General features: G+C 48.7%; 1 protein-coding gene across 1 annotated transcript; it reads left to right on the top strand.

The window, feature by feature from the left end:
- The first annotated feature begins 447 nt into the window (after positions 1-447).
- Positions 448-18,194, top strand: FBXO3 (F-box protein 3). The gene is made up of 11 exons (XM_077287016.1): positions 448-613; positions 2,916-3,005; positions 3,754-3,917; positions 4,353-4,467; positions 4,546-4,750; positions 5,312-5,357; positions 5,979-6,063; positions 6,796-6,918; positions 12,695-12,810; positions 13,833-14,023; positions 15,735-18,194. The coding sequence occupies exons 1-11, from the start codon at positions 477-479 to the stop codon at positions 15,858-15,860; spliced, it is 1,398 nt and encodes a 465-aa protein (XP_077143131.1). The 5' UTR covers positions 448-476; the 3' UTR covers positions 15,861-18,194.
- The last annotated feature ends 3,401 nt before the right edge of the window (positions 18,195-21,595 follow it).

Raw genomic sequence — 21,595 nt, 5'->3', positions numbered from 1 at the left:
GAATACCGGCAGGTCCCGCCCCTGACAGAGGGGGAGTGAGGGCAGAAAGCGGAGAAACCTCGGCACCGCCTCCTCTGTCCTCCTCCGGCACCTATCTGTGACTCGCTCTTGCTAGGGGGCGTGGCTATTAATCAGAAGGGGCGAGGGTTAATCTGACAGTCCATAATAAAATATGGGGGCGTGTCCTTGGTGAAGGGGTGGTCTGTCACTACTAAAGGGCGGAGTTACGTGTCGCACTTGTCGTTCGGACTGTAGGAGAGGCGGGGTCACAACGTGCAGTGGGCGGTCTCTACCAGGAGCAGGTGTTGAGGATGTTCGGGGGCTGCAGTTCGCCCTATAGAAATCCAGTGTGGAGCGTGGATTCTGTTTGCACGGAGGCGTGGCCTGTCAATGGCAGGGCGGAGCTTTCGCTCACCTTTAGCTTTAAGAATCCCGGATAGGGCGTGGTCTCAGGTTTAGGTGGGCGGTGTCTGTCAATGGGAAGGGGAGGGGTCCCGCCTGCTCAGCTGGTCGGCTCCAAGATGGCGGGGAGCACAGAGCTGAGTCTGGCGGAGCTGCCGTCCGACCCGCTGCTCCTGATCCTGTCATACCTGGACTTCCGGGACCTGCTGAGGTAACAGTGGCGGCCGCTCCGCCGTGCGTCATCGTGTGCACCGCACAGACCGGGCCGGACAGCGAGTCACTACTGACGGCGGAGATTCCGTGCTTATTCATGTGGATATAGCATTGTCGCCATGACGACGCTTCTCGTCACTGTGTATGGGGGGCCGTGTGTGTGTGGGGGGGCCGTGTGTGTCCGTCACTGTGTGTGTGTGGGGGGGCCGTGTGTGTCCGTCACTGTGTGTGTGTGGGGGGGCCGTGTGTGTCCGTCACTGTGTGTGGGGGGCCATGTGTGTCCGTCACTGTGTGTGTGTGGGGGGGGCCGTGTGTGTCCGTCACTGTGTGTGTGTGGGGGGGCCATGTGTGTCCGTCACTGTGTGTGTGTGGGGGGGCCGTGTGTGTCCGTCACTGTGTGTGGGGGGCCATGTGTGTCCGTCACTGTGTGTGTGTGGGGGGGCCGTGTGTGTCCGTCACTGTGTGTGGGGGGCCATGTGTGTCCGTCGCTGTGTGTGGGGGGCCGTGTGTGTCCGTCACTGTGTGTGTGTGTGGGGGGGCCGTGTGTGTCCGTCACTGTGTGTGTGTGTGGGGGGGGCCGTGTGTGTCCGTCACTGTGTGTGTGTGGGGGGGCCGTGTGTGTCCGTCACTGTGTGTGTGTGGGGGGGGCCGTGTGTGTCCGTCACTGTGTGTGTGTGGGGGGGCCGTGTGTGTCCGTCACTGTGTGTGTGTGGGGGGGCCGTGTGTGTCCGTCACTGTGTGTGGGGGGCCATGTGTGTCCGTCACTGTGTGTGTGTGGGGGGGCCGTGTGTGTCCGTCACTGTGTGTGTGTGGGGGGGCCGTGTGTGTCCGTCACTGTGTGTGTGTGTGGGGGGGCCGTGTGTGTCCGTCACTGTGTGTGTGTGGGGGGGCCGTGTGTGTCCGTCACTGTGTGTGGGGGGCCATGTGTGTCCGTCACTGTGTGTGTGTGGGGGGGCCGTGTGTGTCCGTCACTGTGTGTGTGTGGGGGGGGCCGTGTGTGTCCGTCACTGTGTGTGTGTGGGGGGGCCGTGTGTGTCCGTCACTGTGTGTGGGGGGCCGTGTGTGTCCGTCACTGTGTGTGTGTGGGGGGGCCGTGTGTGTCCGTCACTGTGTGTGTGTGTGGGGGGGCCGTGTGTGTCCGTCACTGTGTGTGTGTGGGGGGGCCGTGTGTGTCCGTCACTGTGTGTGTGTGGGGGGGCCGTGTGTGTCCGTCACTGTGTGTGTGTGGGGGGGCCGTGTGTGTCCGTCACTGTGTGTGGGGGGCCATGTGTGTCCGTCACTGTGTGTGTGTGGGGGGGCCGTGTGTGTCCGTCACTGTGTGTGTGTGGGGGGGCCGTGTGTGTCCGTCACTGTGTGTGTGTGGGGGGGCCGTGTGTGTCCGTCACTGTGTGTGTGTGGGGGGGCCGTGTGTGTCCGTCGCTGTGTGTGGGGGGCCATGTGTGTCCGTCGCTGCGTGTGGGGGGGGCCGTGTGTGTGTCGGTCGCTGCGTGTGTGGGGGGCCCGTGTGTGTCGGTCGCTGCGTGTGTGGGGGGCCCGTGTGTGTCCGATGGTGCTTTTCTTGTCAGAATGACAGCGACGCGTCTAGCGAAAAATTGGGAAAGTAAACCAAGTCCGAGGGTAAAATGGATTCACAAGACGTTTCTCTGTGGGACATCACAGTCCGCGCCCCGGCTGCTGCAGAACCTCACGACACACCTGCTCTGCTGTTTTTCTGCAGACTTTATACCCAGCTTGCAAAGACCTGAAATCTGCATTACTTTCCTCTCCCACCGCCCCTCCCCCCACCTGGCTGTAATACTGGACGTTGCCTGTGCACCTGGGTGGCGCTGTTCTGCTGGATGCAGGCTTTCTCTCCCGTCTTCCTCCTGATCTTTGCTTTGGGCTGTGGTTCTGCATAGTCAGTGTTTGCACATGGAGCCCGGAGATAAGCAGTTGTTGTTACAGCGGCCACTGAGGGATCGGTATCTGGTGGGGACAGATCCTGGAAGCTGTAAACAGCCCCCCCCACATCGGGCCCCATTCCAGCTCTTCTCCCCTGGCTGCAGTGACCGTGCCTTCTCTGGGGTGATGGGTTGACGTGAGCCCCTCTAACCACCCATACACTATGGTCAGTAGTGACTGCGGCACATAGGGGGTTAAACAAGAGGGGTTGGAGCGGATTACATGGAGGCAGTGCCCCCTGATCATGATGGATCAGGCATTAAGTGGTTAATAATATGATCTGTGCCCTTCCTTATTAACCCTGCGGCTGCCACTGGTGTTCCCCATGATCATTTCCCTCTTTATATATATTCTTCCAGCTGCAGTCTCCTGAACAGAAGATTTAACCAACTGTGCAACCATGATCCTCTGTGGAAGTGGCCGTGCCGGCGGTACTGGCTGGTGTCAGAGTAAGTGGTGCAGAAAAATCCACTCGGCGTTACATGCAGACGTGCCGGATATTTGCAGCGGATTTAATGCCCTGACACGTCGGGTTCTGTAGTTTGCAGCTTTTTTATTTTATTTTTTTTATTTTATTTATTTTTTTAAGGGGTTGCCCTCCTATGGGTCACAATTTTTTTTTTTACTTTTTGTAAATGCATGGATGTGGATCTAAAACTAATTTTTGTAATTGGGCTGCTGTAAAGATTTCCCACCGTTTGGCTTTTTTACAGGCTCATTTTCTTATGACATTAAAATTTAAATGGAGCTCAGAAAAAGAATTGTCCCAGACATCAGCACAAGCTCACTGTTGGTTTCTCAGTTAACTCATTCTGCAACGAGCAACACAGAGGCTATAGCAAAGGAAAGGGGCAAAATGGCTAAAAGAATCCAACTTCAAAAATGATATTTTTTTTTTCTCTCCACAAGTTCATGCATGTAAATAAGTCCCCTAAGGCGAGCACCCACATTAATGGCCGCATGGTGAAGATGACCATTAATAATCAAAGGGTTTTTGGCTGTTGTCGTTTGAATCAGTTTATGGCTTCATCATGGCTGCACCTTGTGTGAATGCAGCCTTAAGGGGGTTTACGATATTGGGGGGGTTATCAGACTCTACTGTTGCCATCCAGTCTTGTTGCAGCTTTTATTTTCTGAAGCCCCTCTGAAAAATTCAGCTTACAACGATGGCCAATAAAGTCTAGTTTCTTCTTCCAGGGACAAGAAGGCCCAGAAGAACTGCAGCTGGAAGGCGACATTTTTGGAATATTATAATGATTTGGGAAGGTACATGCATCATTACGCCAAGCTGAAGGCGGCCTGGGATACCCTGAAGGTCTATCTGGGAGAACACTGCCCCAGGATGATCAGTTCTCTGAAAGGTATTGTATTTCTTACATTATACCTTCAGAGCGGCATTCAAACTTTTGCTGATCACTGCAAACATGCACTGTGCTGGGGATGACACCGATTGTTTGGTACAAGCCCGATGTGCTCACAACATCATGACAATGCAGCGCAGCAGAAAATGCTTCTTCCAGAATGATGTCATACTGCCGAATTCTGAATGCAGCTCCGGATGGGAGCAAATGGTAAAACAGGCTAGAAGCCACGACAATCAGGCATTTAACATTATCAATAGGATGAGATGCAAAAAAGAAAAAACCTCGCAAGAATGTTGGACTGTCTGCATGGTTAGGGTTTTGTGATGGTCGTATTATATCGCTTCTATTTCTGAGCGATATTTGCACATTATCATTTTTGCCATTTTTCGTGCTGTGACTTAATATAACTGGAGCCTGATTCCCTTTGTGCAGACGGTGTGCAGGAGGAGGATCTGAACGCCATCGAGGAAAGAATCGGCTCCAGACTCCCTGACGATTATCGCTGTTCCCTGCGGATTCATAACGGGCAGAAGCTTGTGGTACCGGGGTAAGAGCCGGCACCCGATGGCGCAGCTGCTGCTTTACTTCTTGCAGTCGTGCGTCTCTTACCTTCATCTTCACGCAGCTTGATGGGCAGCATGGCGTTATCTAACCACTACCGGTCTGAGGACTTGTTGGACATAGACACGGCGGCGGGCGGCTACCAGCGCAGGATCGGCCTCAATCAGTGCCTTCCCATCACCTTCTGCATCCACACCGGCCTCAGTCAGTACTTGTCTCTGGCGGACACGGAGGGGAGGTGTCGCAATGAGATCTTCTATCAGTGTCCGGTAAGAGACTAAAAGTCCCTGCCGCTTGGATTGATTATACCACTACTGCCCTAATGCTGATGGTTCCCTATGGGGGTCTTTCTTACCATGTCCCACAATTGGAGATCTATAAGCATTTCCCTATTATACGACCATTTGCACAATTGACACATCCTTAGTTCGGGTGATCTGATTGCTCCAGCATGTACACGGTTAATTCTAGACAGGCCGCAGACCATTGCAAAACAGTCTATAGCAGGGGGCACTGATGAAATGATTGACTGCCCCCAAAGTAAAGATCCCTGTGGAACCCACTGATTTTTATGGATGTTTATTTTAATAAAAAGGGTCCTCCGTCTCCACTAACGGCTGATCAGGTGGTGAGGGAGCGGGTGACGGCTCATTATTGGGGCCTGCAATATATAGGAAGGTGTTGACCATGTGGTCTATCCCTTTAAATGAAGACTTTTTGCATAATACATGGATGTGATCGATGTTCCGGGTTTAGTGTTGTTCCTTACTGTGATAATTAGGACGTTTGTAATGAGATGTTCCAGATAATCAGACCCTTCTGTGTTTTAGGACCAGACGACACATAACCCCGCGGCTCTGGACATGTTTATTACAGGTAGGGTTTCCTTGGGGCGAAAAAGGCCTTAAGTCCCGTTAAAAAAAAAAAAAAAAAAAAAACTTAAAGGGGTTTTTCACTATTGTATACCTCCTTTATGCCTAACAAAATGTATGGAAAAAAAGCAAATCACCTTCCAAACTGGCCTCCTGCAATGTGACCACCAGCTATCCTATAATTTCAGTTAGTTCGTGACTGAGTTGTGGAGGTTGCAGCGCTTATGACAAACAATGTCGCAAGATCACCGGGGGGTAGAGCGCGAGAAGCAGTCTGAGTCCAGGAGGAGAAAGGTTTTGTTTTTTTGCTTTTGGACCCTGGAGGCATTCAAAAGGGTTAGTTCAGTGGTAGACAACCCCTTTAAGGTTGGCCATATCTGCTGATTTTGAGCCAAGCATTGATTATTTTTGGGGGGAGTCTCTTAATGTGTCGGCGAGAGAAGAGTCATAAGTTGGATTTTTTTCTTGCTCAATCCTTTTGTTCCCAGAGGAGAAGAACCGCAACTAGAGACCATGGAAGCGATTGACTCCCCTGTTGTCATTGTGCACGCTCTGCTTAAATGATCGTGCATGTGTACGGAGGGCTTGTCGCTGTGACTTCATGTTGTCGTTTCCTCTGCCGCAGGTACCTCTTTCACCCAGTGGTTTACGTCGTATGTGAATCATGTTGTCTCGAAGGACTTTCCTATCATCCGGGACCAGATTTTCAGGTATGGTGGATCGATGTCACTGCTGTGGATCTTGTCTGGTTTCACTGTGTGTATGTTTACTTAAGGTTTTTCCTCAATTACGTAAATCTTTTCAATATCTTCGCTTGCTGTCAGTGAATAAATGCATAGTTCACACTCAGAGGCTGAGAATACGGATAATGTCCAGCTGACACACGTGTGCTCAGACATGGAGCCTTTGGTGGCCATTTTTTTTTTTTTCTTCTAGCCTGAATTCTCCACTACAAGCACCGTGTTTGTAAAAACTGACAATTCGCTGTATAACAGTGTTGGCCATGTGACATTGACATATTATCACTGTGACTACGGGCAGCTTTATACTCGATGAGCTGTGCCAGATAATTGTGATTTATGATTTTTCAGCTCCCCAGAAAAAGGATTCAATTCACACAGCAAGCTGGAATATTTATTGGTGCAGAATTAACATACAAAACTTTTAGAAAAGTTGCAGAACTTTTTTTTTTTTTTTTATTGTGGTTGAGCTTTTCTCCATACGTGTGTAGAGCAAAAAATTGCTGCAGTCTGGAAATTGCATCAGATGAGTATGCGATGAAGCCACCGGGTGGCGCTAGACTCAGATATTAGCATATATCATCATTATTGGACGCTGGCACGGCTATGACATAATTCCCTTTGACTTAAACAGAGCCGTACACATGTGCAATCAGTCATCGGCCTCCCTTAGTTTTACCTATTCCCCGTTCTCTCTGCCAGGTACGAGCGGGAAAAGGACTGCGTGGCCACAACGGACGACATCACCATATCCGTCTCCACATCCTTCCTGCCTGAGCTCAGCTCCATTCACCCTCCACATTACTTCTTCACCTACAGAATACGGTGAGTACACGGAGCTGGGCTGTATCTGATGGAAAATGTGGCGGATACAGGATGACTCAGGAGGGAAGTCTACTCCATACAGGGCAGGTGCTCGCTGTGCTGTACAGCGAGCACCTGCCTCTAACTGCAGTGATCAAGACTAGCTCCAATCGCTGCTATTTCAGTCATGTCGATCACCTGCGGCGGCATTTAAATGGTGTGAAAGGGTGCAGGTGTCCATTCAGGCAACGGTTGGCAACCCGCCTGCAATACAAGTGCATTACCATAACACCCTAGGGACCTAACGAAGACCCCCGTCACAGCTACTGCTATGGTGGGGCGTCATGGGAGATGGTTATTTGCACTGAAGTATTGCAGTTTATAAATCATTGATTGCAGGTTCAACTCTCCTGGCAAGAACTAAAAAAATGAAATTAAAAAAAGTGAAATCATATTTTCTCAGTCGCCCATGACAGCACTACCAGAGAGGGGATCCGCCCTTCAGGGACAGGAAACCTACAGGATAAAAGGGCGGTTCCTCTCCCCTGCATCAGTTTGGTTTCCTGTCCCTGACGGGGAACCTCCTTGGACGGTACCTGCGTGAAGAACCGACCGACGAGGACCGGGGCCGGCCAGTCCGACTTCTGGCGGCGGGGACGCCTCTGCCACGGCTGGTCCGGTATCCGAAGCCGTCACAGCTCCGACTGAGGGGTCCGGTAGTGTGTGCAGGGGGAAGCGCAGCCGCCGCTCTGATGGGAGCCTGGGGCTTCATTCTGCTGTGAGAAACGCCGAAATCCAAGATGGCGCCGCACCGGAAGTAGTAGTGGAACTTCCGGTTCAGGGGCGACTCTGTGAGTGACTGCACCAAGATGGCGCTGCCCCGGAACCGGAATACTCCATTTCCGGGTTGCTGGCTGCGGGCATGCGCAGTAAGAAGGAAAAAAAAAAAATGGACGCTTCCTCTTTCGGCAGCCACAGGTGACGGGGGTTAATAGCGCTTATATGGAGAAGGCGACGGAGGCTCCTGGCTGCAGGCTGTTCCACGGTAATACCATGGAGGACAGCGACCAGCAGCTCCATCCGCCGCTGCCACCACCGCCGCAGCAGCAGCAGCAACAGCGCCGTCGGCAGAAACTGGATGTTCAGGAAAAACGGATTTCGGCAGGCAATCGAAGCTCTCGGTCTGATAGCCGTTCCACTCAGCGCAGTAAAAGCTCCAGTGTGGTAAATCAGCTGCCTCCCACGGATGCTTCTCAGACGACCCCTCCTCCTCCAGAACTGGTACCTGTGGCTGCGTCAGAGTGGTGTGATCTTCGTGAAAGTTCACCTTTTGTAACTAGGGTTCCCCTTCTCTATCTATCCTAGGCAAGGAAGAGAACGGGGAAGATGAAGCATAGAACCTGCCCCCTATGTGAAACAGCTTTGTCACAGACGTGGGACAAAAAGCTATGTGGGTCTTGTATAGAACGAGTCCTCTGTGAGGAGACCCCAAACTTTGCTTCTGAATTACGGTCCGTAATTAAATCGGAAGTTGAGACTGCGTTTAGCTCCTTTAAAAGTGGGAAGGCTACTAAAAAACAACCTATTTCCCCTGCGGATTCTGACCCTTCCTATTCCGGGAGTAAGAGCTCAGATACGCATGACTCCTCATCCTCTTCTTTGGATAACGAGAGTGGAGGTCGTCATTGTTTCCCCCTAGAGGAGGTCGATGGCCTTGTTAAGGCGATAAGATCTACAATGGGGGTTCTGGACCCCCGTCCTGACAAAACCGTTCAGGACATTGTTTGGGGGACTATCTCAAAGGAAGCGTAAAGTATTTCCCCTTAACGAGAATATACAGGCATTAATTAAAAAGGAGTGGGAGAAACCGGAAAGGAAAAACGCATCGGTCCCCTCTATTAAAAGGGAATACCCCTTTGAAGATGAGGCTTCTGCTACATGGGATAAAGCCCCCAAACTAGATGTTGCGGTGGCTAAAGCCTCAAAAAAGTTTGCCCTACCGTTCGAGGACATGGGAACCCTGAAAGACCCTCTCGATAAGAGGGCAGATACCTTTCTCAAAGGGGCCTGGGAGTCAGCAGGAGGATGCCTAAGACCTGCCATAGCGGCAGCTTGCACGTCACGCTCTCTAATGATCTGGGTTGATAACCTAGAAAAACAGCTCAGAGATGGGGTCCCGAGAAATAAAATCTTAGAGTCTATCCCTATGATTAGGGGAGCTGCGGCGTTTCTGGCGGATTCTTCGGCCGACTCAAACTATCATCTAAATCCGCAGCCCTTTCAAATGCAGCACGTAGAACCTTGTGGCTGAAAACCTGGCCAGGGGACTTGCAAACTAAACAGAAACTTTGTTCCATTCCGTGTGAGGGCAAATTCCTCTTCGGAGAAACTCTGGATGATATCCTGCAAAAAGCGGGTGATAAAAAGAAAGGGTTTCCTGTCCTCGCCCCAACATATAATAAGCTTCCCTTTCGGAACAGGAAATCTGTTTCCAAACTGTTTTATGATAGTTCTAGATCTCAGCGATGCATATTATCACGTTCCCATCCACAAGACTTCTCAGCAATTCCTCAGACTAGCGGTAGTCATGAAAGGACAGACAAAGGAATACCAATACAAGGCTCTCCCATTTGGTATATCAATTGCCCCTCGCGTCTTCACCAAGCTGATAGCAGAGATGATGGCGCATCTGAGGGAGGAAAACGTCTTGATTATGCCATATCTAGACGACTTTTTGATCGTGAGCAATTCGGCCGAACTCTGCTGCCAACAACGCGACAGAGTCATAGACGTTTTGAAAAAATTGGGGTGGCTAGTGAACCTCCAGAAGTCGAAGCTGGAACCAGCCAGGGTTCAAGAATTTTTGGGTCTCATCTTAGACTCAAATTCTCAGATGTGTCTCCTTCCACACGAGAAAAAACAAAAAATAATTCACTTAGTGTCAGAAGCACGTGCGAACCCTACCATGACCCTAAGGAAGGCGATGTCACTACTGGGGTCCCTCTCTGCTTGCCTTCCAGCAGTTCAGTGGGCGCAGCTCCACACAAGACCCCTCCAGTGGGATGTCTTAAAAAACCAAAGACTGCTGGGAGGGCGGTTAGAAGGTCGCATGACTCTAGGTTTGCCTGCTATTCGTTCCCTAGCCTGGTGGTTAAATCTCAACAACTTGTCAAAGGGAGTTCCCTGTGTGATAGAGACATCTCAGATACTCACTACAGACGCGAGTCCCGCAGGGTGGGGGGCTCACCTGGGCAACAGAATCGCTCAGGGGCTATGGACAAATCAGGAGCTCGTGTCTTCCTCAAATCAAAAAGAACTGAGAGCGGTAAACCATGCCTTACTGTATTTTCTAAACGAGCTACAAGGTCACCATGTCCAAGTATTCTCGGACAACAGAGTAGTGGTAGCTTACCTAAACCACCAGGGGGGAACCAGATCTCAAACATTAATGAGGACCACCTCTGAAATTTTCAGCCTGGTTCAAAACAATTTTCTTTCCCTATCGGCCCTACACATAAAGGGGGTAGAAAACCAGAAAGCGGACTTCTTAAGTCGTACCCAATTAAGGCAGGGAGAGTGGTCTCTAAATCAGGGGATTTTCAACAAAATCACAGATCTATGGGGAGTCCCCGTGATAGACCTCTTTGCCAACTCTCACAACAGGAAGGTGGAAGCCTTCTGCTCCCTGGACTCCAGGGGGAACCCCCAGGCTGTGGATGCGTTCACAATTCCCTGGACACAAACACTGACATGCGTTTCCCCCCCACCATTCTCATTCCAGCAGTCCTGCGGAAGGTCAGGCAGGACAGAGCCAGACTCATCCTAATAGCCCCCTTCTGGCCCAGGAGAGCCTGGTTCTCATGGCTGAGGATGCTATCAATCACCGATCCCTGGGTCCTTCCGGATCTTCCGGACCTCCTGTCTCAGGGACCGGTGTTCCACCCCCAGTCAGAGAATTTACATCTGACAGCATGGTATTTGAGAGGTCACTATTGAGGGAAAGAGGGTTTTCTGACAAACTAGTGTCCACTCTAATGAAAAGTAGAAAACCTGTAACTACAAAAATTTACGGTAAAACCTGGAAAAAATTCCTATCATCCTCGGGGGTAAGATTGCAGGACGGGGTCCCAATCACTGAAATACTAGAGTTTTTACAAAAAGGGTTAGACCTAGGCCTTTCAGTAGTAAGTACATTAAAGGTACAAATAGCAGCTCTGGGAGCCCTATACTGTGAAAACATAGCCGCCAACCCTTGGGTAGTACGGTTCGTCAGAGCAGCTGCAAGGTCTAAACCCGTAACTACACGGAGGTTACCATCTTAGGATTTGAATTTAGTATTGTCAGCCCTAACAGAATCCCCGTTCGAGCCCTTAGAATCACTTCCTCTTAAGATTCTTTCACTTAAAACGGCCCTCCTAATAGCCCTGACTTCGGCCCGTAGAATAAGTGACCTCCAAGCCCTATCTGCAAACCCTCCATTTACACAAATCCTGGATGATAGTTATACTAAAAACAGACCCTGCCTATTTGCCAAAAGTTACATCCTCATTCCATAGATCCCAGGAAATAATACTTCCTTTTTGTCCAGACCCTAGGAATAAGAAGGAAGAAAAATTCCACACACTAGATGTGAAAAGATGTCTAGCCCAATACCTTAGGATCACCCAGCAGCATAGGAAGGAAGGGTCTCTTTTTATCTGCTTCCAGGGGCCCAGAAAAGGACTCAAAGCTTCTAAAGGCACTATTGCTCGATGGGTAACAGACGCAATAGCCTTGGCGTACTCATCCACTGGAAATGCTGTTCCAGAGGGACTGAAGGCCCACTCTACGAGGGCTATGGCGACCTCCTGGGCCAAAAGGCCGGAGGTACCATTAGATCAAATCTGTAAAGCGGCCACCTGGTCATCACCTTCAACCTTTTTCAGACACTACCGCTTAGACCTAGCCTCTTCATCTGACCTGACCTTCGGAAGAAGGGTTCTGCAGGCTGTGGTCCCTCCCTAAGCAATAATCTCTGAAATTCTCTCTGGTAGTGCTGTCATGGGCGACTGAGAAAGTCATAGTTACTCACCGATAACGGTGTTTCTCAGAGCCCATGACAGCACCTGCTTATTCCCCCCCTCATCACGTGTGCGGTGAGCACATTATTTTGTGTGAAGTGGTTTTCCATATAGACACGGTGTTTACTTGCTAAGAGATACGTTAAATTGTATATTTTTTGTTGTTGTTGTGACTAACCTGGAGGACCTCCGATGCTCTGTAAACAAAACTGATGCAGGGGAGCGGTGCCGCCCTTTTATCCTGTAGGTTTCCTGTCCCTGAAGGGCGGATCCCCTCTCTCTGGTAGTGCTGTCATGGGCTCTGAGAAACACCGTTATCGGTGAGTAACTACGACTTTTTATCCCACATCTGTAAAAGTGTGATAAACATAGAATACAAGCTCACAACCCCATGGAAATAAAGTTGTAGGTCTAAAAAAAAAATAAAAGCACAAAACTAATTAAAAACAAAGATATATGTATGTTTAGTGTGTGTTTTTTTTTTTTTTATATTAAGCTGTAAGATAAAATGAACCAAACAAACTGTATACGTTTTTTATCTCCGTCATTGTCAGGTCACTTTTACTGTGCAATGAACAACTGAAAAATGCCACCAAAATTCCGTCGTGTGGTCGCCGGAGTGTTATCTGCACAGTTAAGCAGGATGTGTGAAGGCAGGTGACGGCATTTCTGCAGTGGACTTATCTTTGTCTTTTTTTTTTTTGTTGTTGTTTTCTTGTGCTCCTTTTATTTCCCAGGATGGAGATGGCCAAGAATGCATTGCCAGAGAAAGCGTGCCAGCTCGATAGCCGCTACTGGAGAATCACTGATGCAAAGGGGAACGTGGAGGAGGTGCAGGGCCCGGGAGTGGTGGGTGAGTGGATGCTGCGATGTATCATACAGAGGATGCACACACGTGTACGATGCTGATTATAGGGGCTGTCTGGGCACAGGTATTGATGACCTGGACATAGAATAGGTCATCAATATGATGCAGGTGGGGGTCCGGGACCACAACCGTTCTGACGTTTTCTCTTGCAGCAAAGTTCTTATTCCTTGAATGCAGTTGTGCTCAGCAGCTTTGTTCAAAGTGTATAAATCCGGCAGCCGCCAGAGTAAATGATAGCCGAATGGTGGGATGTGACACCCGCCACCCCATCAATCTGAGCAGGTCATCAATACTTGTGCCAGGACAACCCCTTCATTCAGATTGTTTATAACTTGGCTTACTGCAGACACTGAAGTTGGAGTATTTTCTAGTATCTAAATACCTTAATTAATTGGCGCAGGTAAATTACACTGTAATTGGGATCCCACTACCCCAATTACTAAAATTAAAGGGATGCTCCCATCTCCGTACGTATTGGCAGATCGCTGATTTTTGGGACTCTCTCCAATACCGAGAATGATGAGGCCGAGACTGATAGATGGGGGCTTCCAGATCCTTGGGAATATCCCATTCTACAGGAAAACCTATACAGAGGACCCAGCATCGCCTTAGTTCTGAGGATCGGGGGTGCTTCCAGAGGTTCGCCTCCCCCCCCCTCCCGATCAATAAGTAACTCATTTAAAGCTCCCACCACTCTCTGCTGAGAGTTGTGCTCCATCTGCTTTGTTTTCTGAGACCTCTATTTTTCCAAGCTTTGCATTAAACTCTGCCTTGACTCCACACGTGAACTCTGCTAGAGGAGAAGGCCAAGCTCCATGATAAGTCTCCAAATGTTCAGATATCAAATCATTGAAGCCGATCTCAAATCATTGATCTGCAGTACTGAAGACTGCAACGACAGTGTACAAAGCCGGGACCTGAAAACAGCTGATCAGTGGTCTCTCAGACCCCCCAATGACGACTTATCCTAAGGTCGTTCATAGCTAGGCTTCATTTTGTTCTTTCAGGTGATTATCCCCAGCTGAGGCCGGGGCGAGGATACGAGTACACCAGCTGCACGACTTTCTCCACAACCTCAGGGTACATGGAGGGGACGTACACCTTCCATCGGATGGACAACAAAGGCGAGGTCTTCAATGTCACCATCCCCCGCTTTCACATGAAATGCCCCACATTTCGAGTGTCTACCATTTCTTCAGTAAGTAGCAGTGTGACTGTTGTTGGCATCACTAATAAAATAAACTCCCCCCTCCATGTCTGTATGGAGCTTGTGCACTGGGCACAGTCATAGGGGGCAGATAAGGGTCTTCCCCAAACTGTTCCCACAAAGCTGAAGCTACAATTGTCCACAATGTCTTGTGCTGAAGATGAAGATTTCCCATCACTGGAGCTGAGGGTCCGAGGCCGCCCCTGATAACAAACCCATAGCATTATCCCCCTTTACCATCTGTACAGGGGCACAATGCAGTCAGGGGCTAACGTCCTCCTGGAATCCCCAAACCCAGCCTCCTCCATCAGACGCAGATAGAGAAGTGCGATCCGTCACTGCACAGAATACGTCTCCTCCAGAGTCCAGTGATGGTGGCTTTACACCACTCCATCCGACGCTCGGCGTGGAGCTTGGTGATGTACGGCTGCATGCAGCTGCTCGGCCATGAAGCTCCCGGTGGGGGCGCAGTGTTTGTGCCGATTTCAGAGGAGGTCTGGATTTTGCAGGTATAACGTCCAACTAAGCTGTACATTATACCTATGGGATGAGGGGAACCTGGGGAGTGAGTGCGGCAACTGGGTTGGATGTTATACACTGGTGAGGAGAAGAGGTCAGTGAGGCCAGATGTGAAACTGGAATTCAATTATTAAAACGTTAGCAAAAACTGTAAGGCCATGTGCACACGTTCAGTATTTTTCACGTTTTTTTGCGTTTTTTCGCTATACAAACGCGAAAAAACGCTTACATATGCCTCCCATTATTTTAAGTGTATTCCGCATTTCTTGTGCAAATGTTGCATTTTTTTCTGCGAAAAAATCACAACGCGGAAAAAAAAGCAACATGTTCATTAAATTTGCGGAATTGCGGGGATTCCGCACATCTAGGAATGCATTGATCTGCTTACTTCCCGCACGGGGCTGTGCCCTCCATGCGGGAAGTAAGCGGATCATGTGCGGTTGGTACCCAGGGTGGAGGAGAGGAGACTCTCCTCCACGGATTGGGCACCGTATAATTGTTAAAAAATAAAGAAGTAAAATAAAAGTCATATACTCACCTTCGATGGCCCCCGCAGTCTTCCCACCTCAGCGGTGCATGCTGCCGCTTCCGTTCCTATAGATGGTGTGTGTGAAGGACCTGCGATGACGTCGCGGTCACATGACCGCGATGACGTTGCGGTCACGTGACCGACGTCATCGAAGGTCCTGTACACACCATCTATAGGAACGGACGCCGCTGAGGAGATCGGCTGTCTGCAGAGGGTGAGTATAACCATTTTTTAATTATTTTTAACATGATATCTTTTTATAGTAAAAAGTTGGTCACACTTGTCAAACACTGTTTGACAAGTGTGACCAACCTGTCAATCAGTTTTCCAAGCGATGCTACAGATCGCTTGGAAAACTTTAGCATTCTGCAAGCTAATTTCGCTTGCAAAATGCGAAAAAAGCGAAAAAAAACGGGAAAAAAAGCGAAAAAAAAATGCGGATTTCTTGCAGAAAATTTCCGGTTTTCTTCAGGAAATTTCTGCAAGAAATCCTGACGTGTGCACATACCCTAAGTGTGAAAAGACCCCTGAAATCCACTGTCTGCTTCCTTGGTGTTAACCCTTTGTGGTGCACTGTAGATCATATGAGTGTAGTTTCTGCTCTTCTCCTGATGGGGGCAGCACCTGACGAGTGTTTGTGTTTCTCCTGTGCAGGAGGAGAGCTGCAATGATTGCTTCCTACATGACGACGACTCCACAGACACTGATGATTATGAGGAGAGAAGGCGAGTACTGAACATGCCCCATCCTCCGGCCCGGTGCACCCGGTACAACACCTGAGAGGCAGTGGCGGTCCCTGCAGCCAGTGGTGCCATCCTGCCAGGATCCTTATTTCTTTTCCTCTGCTTGCGGCGTATCTACGCAGTGATGTCCTGTCTGCGTATTCTCTTGTCATTTACTACTATGGAGGGAGATTTTGCTCGGTGCGGACATCATTGCTCGGCTGAGTCCTGGCCTGGAGCTCCCGGCTGCTTTATTTTTCTAATTTATGTACAAATCTTATTGTGACCACCGAGCTGGGGGTCTTCAGCTGAAAGAGACTAAGCAATGAACATTTTTCGCTTTTCTAAGACTGGTAATTTTCGGGGTTTATCTTTGCAGGACGCTTGGCGATGAAGATGATCGGATATATTATATGTGCATCCCTCTATCGGGCAGGTGCTTTTATGCAGACCGTGCCAATAATTCTCAAAGGGGATGTCCACGAAAGACAACCCCCAGTCAAATGTAGCCAGGAAAAGCTGCTAGCACCTACCCTGTGCAGTAACACATGTACCGAGAGACCACCGTACGGAGACCCCCACTGTAAATATATCCAGTGGTTGTCCTGAGCATGCAAACACTATAATCTAGAAGTTGTTCAAAATGCTGTGCAGCCCATTCACTAAAAAGGTTAACCAGGGTTAAAAATATCATGGCTGCCTTTTGCCACAAGCGGCATCACCCCTCTCTACAGGTTGTGCCCGGTATTGCAGATTTGCGCCATTCTTTTCAATAGAGCTGAGCTGCAAAACCCAGACATGAGCTGTAAACGGGCGTGTGGTGCTGATCGTGGAAGATGGACGCCATCTATTTTTTTTTTTTTTTTTTTTTTATTCTGGACAACCCATTTACTTAGATCTGATTGTAGGAAAGTTGGGTGACCACCACTCTTTCTACAAACTTGGAAAAACGGAGACCAAAGAGAAAACAGACCCCCCAAAAAAATATATATTTTTTTAAAGCATATTGAACTCCCAATCATATAAAAACAGAAATCCTACAGGGTGTCTAAGGAAAATAAGGTTTAGTCTCGTTTGACAAGATGGAGAGACCAGATACTGGACCAATCAAGTCCCTTTGTCTTCTCCATACCTGGCAGCGGAGGTTGGCACCCTAATTTCTGTGAAATGGAGCGCCTGATCACCCTGAATAAACCCGAATTTAATATGACTCAGATAGTGAAAGAAATGAACAAAATACAGACATGTAAATCAACATTTCTGAGCAAAAACCACAATCTTATGTATATGTACATTGTTGGTTCTTTTCAAATTTGCTCTGTCTTGAAAAAAAGCTCAGAGTTGTGCCGGCCTGTCCCAATCCAGACAATTGCATCTGACATAGTATGGTTATGGACACTTACCATTATGTAGAGTGCCAACCTCTGCTGCCAGGTAGGGAGAAGAAAAAAGGGACGACTAGGGTCTAGAAAGGTCCGGTTTTAGCACTACCTGGTAAAGCGAGGCTAACCCTGTTCATATTCCCCAGACATTCTGTAGGATTTCTGTTTTTTTGTGGGATTTGGAATTATGAGTCCTATATGCTTAAAAAATAAAACTTTTTTTTTTTTTTTTAAGGGGTTTATATTCTCTTTTGGTTTTAAAGCTTATGAGACCCCATTTCCTTATTTATGGACTGGTTTTCATCCAAAAAACAGAAATGCAGCAGAATTTAATATCTGCAATTTAATCTGCAGGTTTTCTGCTTTGTGGAATCTGCGGTGTATCAGTCCCACATGGACGTAATTCTTAGGGAAGAGTCACCCGGCCGTGTAACTCGGATGAGGATTGCAGCACATTGCTCGGACGGGCTGTTGGCTCTCCTGACCGGAGAGTGACAGCTGCATAGAAAGACATGCCATCCTGCTCGGGTTGGGAGAGCTGCCGACCAGTCCAGGCATTGCGTTACGATCCTTGTACGTCTCATTCTTCCCATATAGGATCAAAAACACAGCTGCTTTCCTGCACACAGCGCCACCCCTGTTTTAAAGGTTGCTTCTTGGTATTGCACCCTTCCCTATTAACCTTAATGGGGCAGGGTGGTGCTGTTTCTGGAAGAAGGTCGCCATGTTGTTTTCTAATCCTCTACAGTCTATCAGCTGTTTGTGATCTTTGAGCTTTTGCGGCGAGCCCATCATGTGCGCTCGGTGGCTGCCATCGCTGGTGTGTGAGACCTGACTTCCATGCGACTATTTTCCTGCCTATTGTTGGTAATTACGACAGAACGGATCAGTTTGCGCCCCTTCCGTCAGATCAGACCTGCTTACAGAAACGCTTTGGGTTTTTACTTTTATGATACACACGGCATAAGAATTTTTTGGTAAATGAAAATAAACCTTTTGGGGTTAAGAAATGTGGTGTCAATGGGAACTGTGCTGCAGGTCTAATGGGGTTGCGCTATCAAAAGGTTTCCTAAAAGGCTCTAACCCAGTGTTTCCCAACTCGGGTCCTCAGGCCGGCGTCACACTAGCGAGTTTTACGGACGTATGAGAGGTGCTGAGAATACGGATTGCCTACGGTACAATGATTCTCTATGGCCCAGCTCCTATCTGCCGTATTTTACTGATCCGTATTATACGGTCTAGTACGGCCGTAGAAAATCGCAGCATGCTGCGTTTGTCACCGTATTGCGCAAAAAAATCGCCAATGAAAGTCTATGGGGGTGAGAAAAATACGGATTACACACGGACCAGCAGTGTGACTTGCGAGAAATACGCAGCGGTGTTCTATAGAAAAGCTGGTAATGCAATTGCCAGCTTTTTCTTTCTCCTTCACAAACCCGACAGGATATGAGACATGGTTTACATACAGTAAACCATCTCGTATCCCTTTTTTTCTATTCACCACGACAGCACCCACTGAGAGAGAGGGGATCCGCCCCTAGGAACAGGAAACCTACAGAGAGATAAAAGGGGCGGCCCCCCCCTCGCTCCTCAGTTGGTTTCCTGTTCCCGGGTGGAACACCTCAGAGAGAAACTCTGCGGACTTAAGGAAGAGGAAAAGCTTGCCTGGATTGCCGCCTGTTCGTCTCTGTTGAGCGGCAGGGGCTCCAGAGTAAGTCTCAGAGAAGGGGGATATCCTGTTGGCTTCCCCCTATCCTGATAACATCAGCATGGATACCGAGTTAATAACAGTCTCCCTGATGGGAAACGGTTATATCGCTCCACCGCGTGTACGAACCCTTCAGCTATGCCTGGTAAGAGGTTTCGTTTTCTTTGCTTACCCCTCGATGATGCGGTGGGATGTGGCGGTGTGCAGTGCGGCAGCGGCAGCCTCGGTAAGCGGCGGCTTCAGCCGCATGGATAAGAGGGAGTGTGCGCATGCGCAGTCTGGTAGCGTCCCGGAAGTGGATTGTAGGACTTCCGGGGACGCAAGGTCAGCCTGGGTTCGGCTGTAGGTACCAGTATGGTTACCAGTGATTGAGGTGCGACAGCATCTGTGGCTGGAGGAGGAGACTGCGGGCCGCACACCAGGGCTAATCGCTGAACTCCCTAAACGGTCAGTTACAAAAAAAAAAAAAAAAAGAGGTGTGTTTTTTCTCAGCATGAGGCAAGCAGGGCTATATAAGGCAGTTTTAAGGCACTACAAGTTGCGCAACATGTCGTCCCAGGAGGATATCGAGCGCCCACTGGTGGATTTAATCCTGCCTAGTGGTGATGCGAAAAAGAAAAGCAGTGGACACTCGAAAATGAGTGACTCCACTGAGAAATCTGTGAAAAAATCTGGCCGCTCTTCGCCAAAAGCAAATCGTACCCGGCAGACGGTATTTAAACCTTATTCCTGGGTGAAGGATTAAGTGGGTTTATGATGGCTAATAGTAGTTTCTCCCGCTTCTGTTTTATAGGGTAAGCGGACGGAGAAAACTAGACACAAGCAGTGTGCGATGTGTAAAGAGCCCTTGCCAGACTCATACATTAAAAGATTATGTCAAAGCTGCATAGATTATACCTTGCAGCAGGAGAGTTCGGTTAGGATGAACGAAATTCGTCTCATTATAAGAGAAGAACTTCAATCTTTGGGAGGTAGTCCAGCTAGGAGTATGGAGAAAAAAACCAGGAGAACACCTTCACCTGCAGTGGAAACATCAGTTGAAAGTGGGGAAGTTAATTCAGACATTTCTCAGAGATCAGGTTCCTCGGATGATGAGGACTTTGTCTGTTTCCCTACGGACAATGTAAATAATCTGATTAAATCAGTGAGAGGTACTATGGGGGTGTCAGAGTCTAAGGAACCTCAAACCCCTCAGGACATTATGTTCGCTGGTCTTTCACAAAGAAAGGGCCAAGTATTTCCGGTAAATCAGGCCATCAAGGACCTTGTTAAACGGGAATGGAGTAAAGGACAAAAAGGGTTTGTACCTGTCTCATGTAAAAGACGGTATCCCTTTGACGATGAGGACTTGACCACTTGGTCTAAAGTTCCTAAAGTGGATGCAGCGGTGGCATCCACCTCCCGCCGTTCCTCCCTACCAGTGGAAGATGCGGGTTCCTTATCGGATCCTATGGACAGAAAATCTGACACGCTCCTTAAAAAATCATGGGAGGCCTGTGCTACTGCCTTTAAACCTGCAATTGCAGCCACATCCACTAGCAGGTCTATGCTGGTGTGGTTAGACCAGCTAGACCAGAACATCAAGGCGGGGGTATCCAGGGAAAAACTGCGCGCCGCTATTCCTTTAATTAAAGGGGCGGCTGCATTTATATCCGATGCCTCTATAGACTCGCTCCGTCTGGCGGCCAGAACAGCTAGTCTCACCAATACGGCTCGTCGGGCCTTATGGTTAAAGAACTGGAAAGGAGATGCCCAGTCCAGGTCCAAGTTGTGTGCCATACCCTGTCAGGAAGGGCGTTCAGGAAGCCACCGTTCGGGAAGAAGGGAGGCTTTAAAGATCGATGGAACACTAATAAAGAATTTAAACAAAAAGGGAACTTGTTCAATAAACGCCCCTTTAAGCCAGCAGATAAATTCCATTGACCCCGTTTTGCCAGTGGGAGCTAGACTTCTACACTTTGTGAAACAATGGAAGGAAATAACGGTCAATCCATGGGCCATCAATTTAGTGTCTTCAGGCCTTGTGTTAGACCTCATTCAAACACCTCCAGATTCCTTCCTTCTCACATCATTAAAATCTAGACCTCAGCAGGAGGCCCTTGAAACAGAAATTAAAACATTAATATCCAAACGAGTATTAATAAAGGTTCCATCATCCCAGATAGGAAAGGGCTTCTACTCCCCCCTGTTTCTGATTACTAAGCCCGACGGCTCTTTCAGAACCATAATCAATTTGAGAAAGCTGAATTCCTTTATAAAACACAGGTAATTTAAGATGGAATCTATTCGTTCAGCTATTAAAAATCTATTTCCAAATTGTTACATGGTAGTATTGGATCTCAAAGATGCTTATTACCATCTCCCCATACACCAATTACACCAGCAATTTCTTCGGGTAGCAGTGGTTGTAGATGGGGAGGTCTGTCATCTACAGTACCGGGCAATGCCATTTGGTTTATCCATGGCTCCGAGGGTTTTTACCAAATTATTGTCAGAGGTAATGTCTTTCCTACGAGTAAGGGACACACTGGTAATCCCGTATTTAGATGACCTGTTGATTGTAGGTAAAAATTCTCTACAGTGTGAGGAAAGGTTAGAGGAAGTATTATTTTCTTTGCAAAAACTGGGCTGGATTATAAACTGGGAAAAATCCAAACTCCAGCCAGTGACATGTCAGAAATTTCTGGGGCTCCTATTGGACTC

Source organism: Ranitomeya variabilis, chromosome 2, assembly GCF_051348905.1.
Source record: "Ranitomeya variabilis isolate aRanVar5 chromosome 2, aRanVar5.hap1, whole genome shotgun sequence".
In the NCBI taxonomy this organism is placed as follows: Eukaryota; Metazoa; Chordata; class Amphibia; order Anura; family Dendrobatidae; genus Ranitomeya; species Ranitomeya variabilis.
This window is presented reverse-complemented; position numbering and strand designations above follow the sequence as displayed.

What these genes read in the sequence shown, in the direction of transcription:
- FBXO3 (XM_077287016.1), top strand. Translation starts at nt 477, where the DNA reads ATGGGAAGGGGAGGGGTCCCGCCTGCTCAGCTGGTCGGCTCCAAGATG. An exon ending in GACTTCCGGGACCTGCTGAG is followed by an intron (nt 614 to 2,915) that starts GTAACAGTGGCG and finishes ATATTCTTCCAG; the next exon opens with CTGCAGTCTCCTGAACAGAA. An exon ending in CGGTACTGGCTGGTGTCAGA is followed by an intron (nt 3,006 to 3,753) that starts GTAAGTGGTGCA and finishes TTCTTCTTCCAG; the next exon opens with GGACAAGAAGGCCCAGAAGA.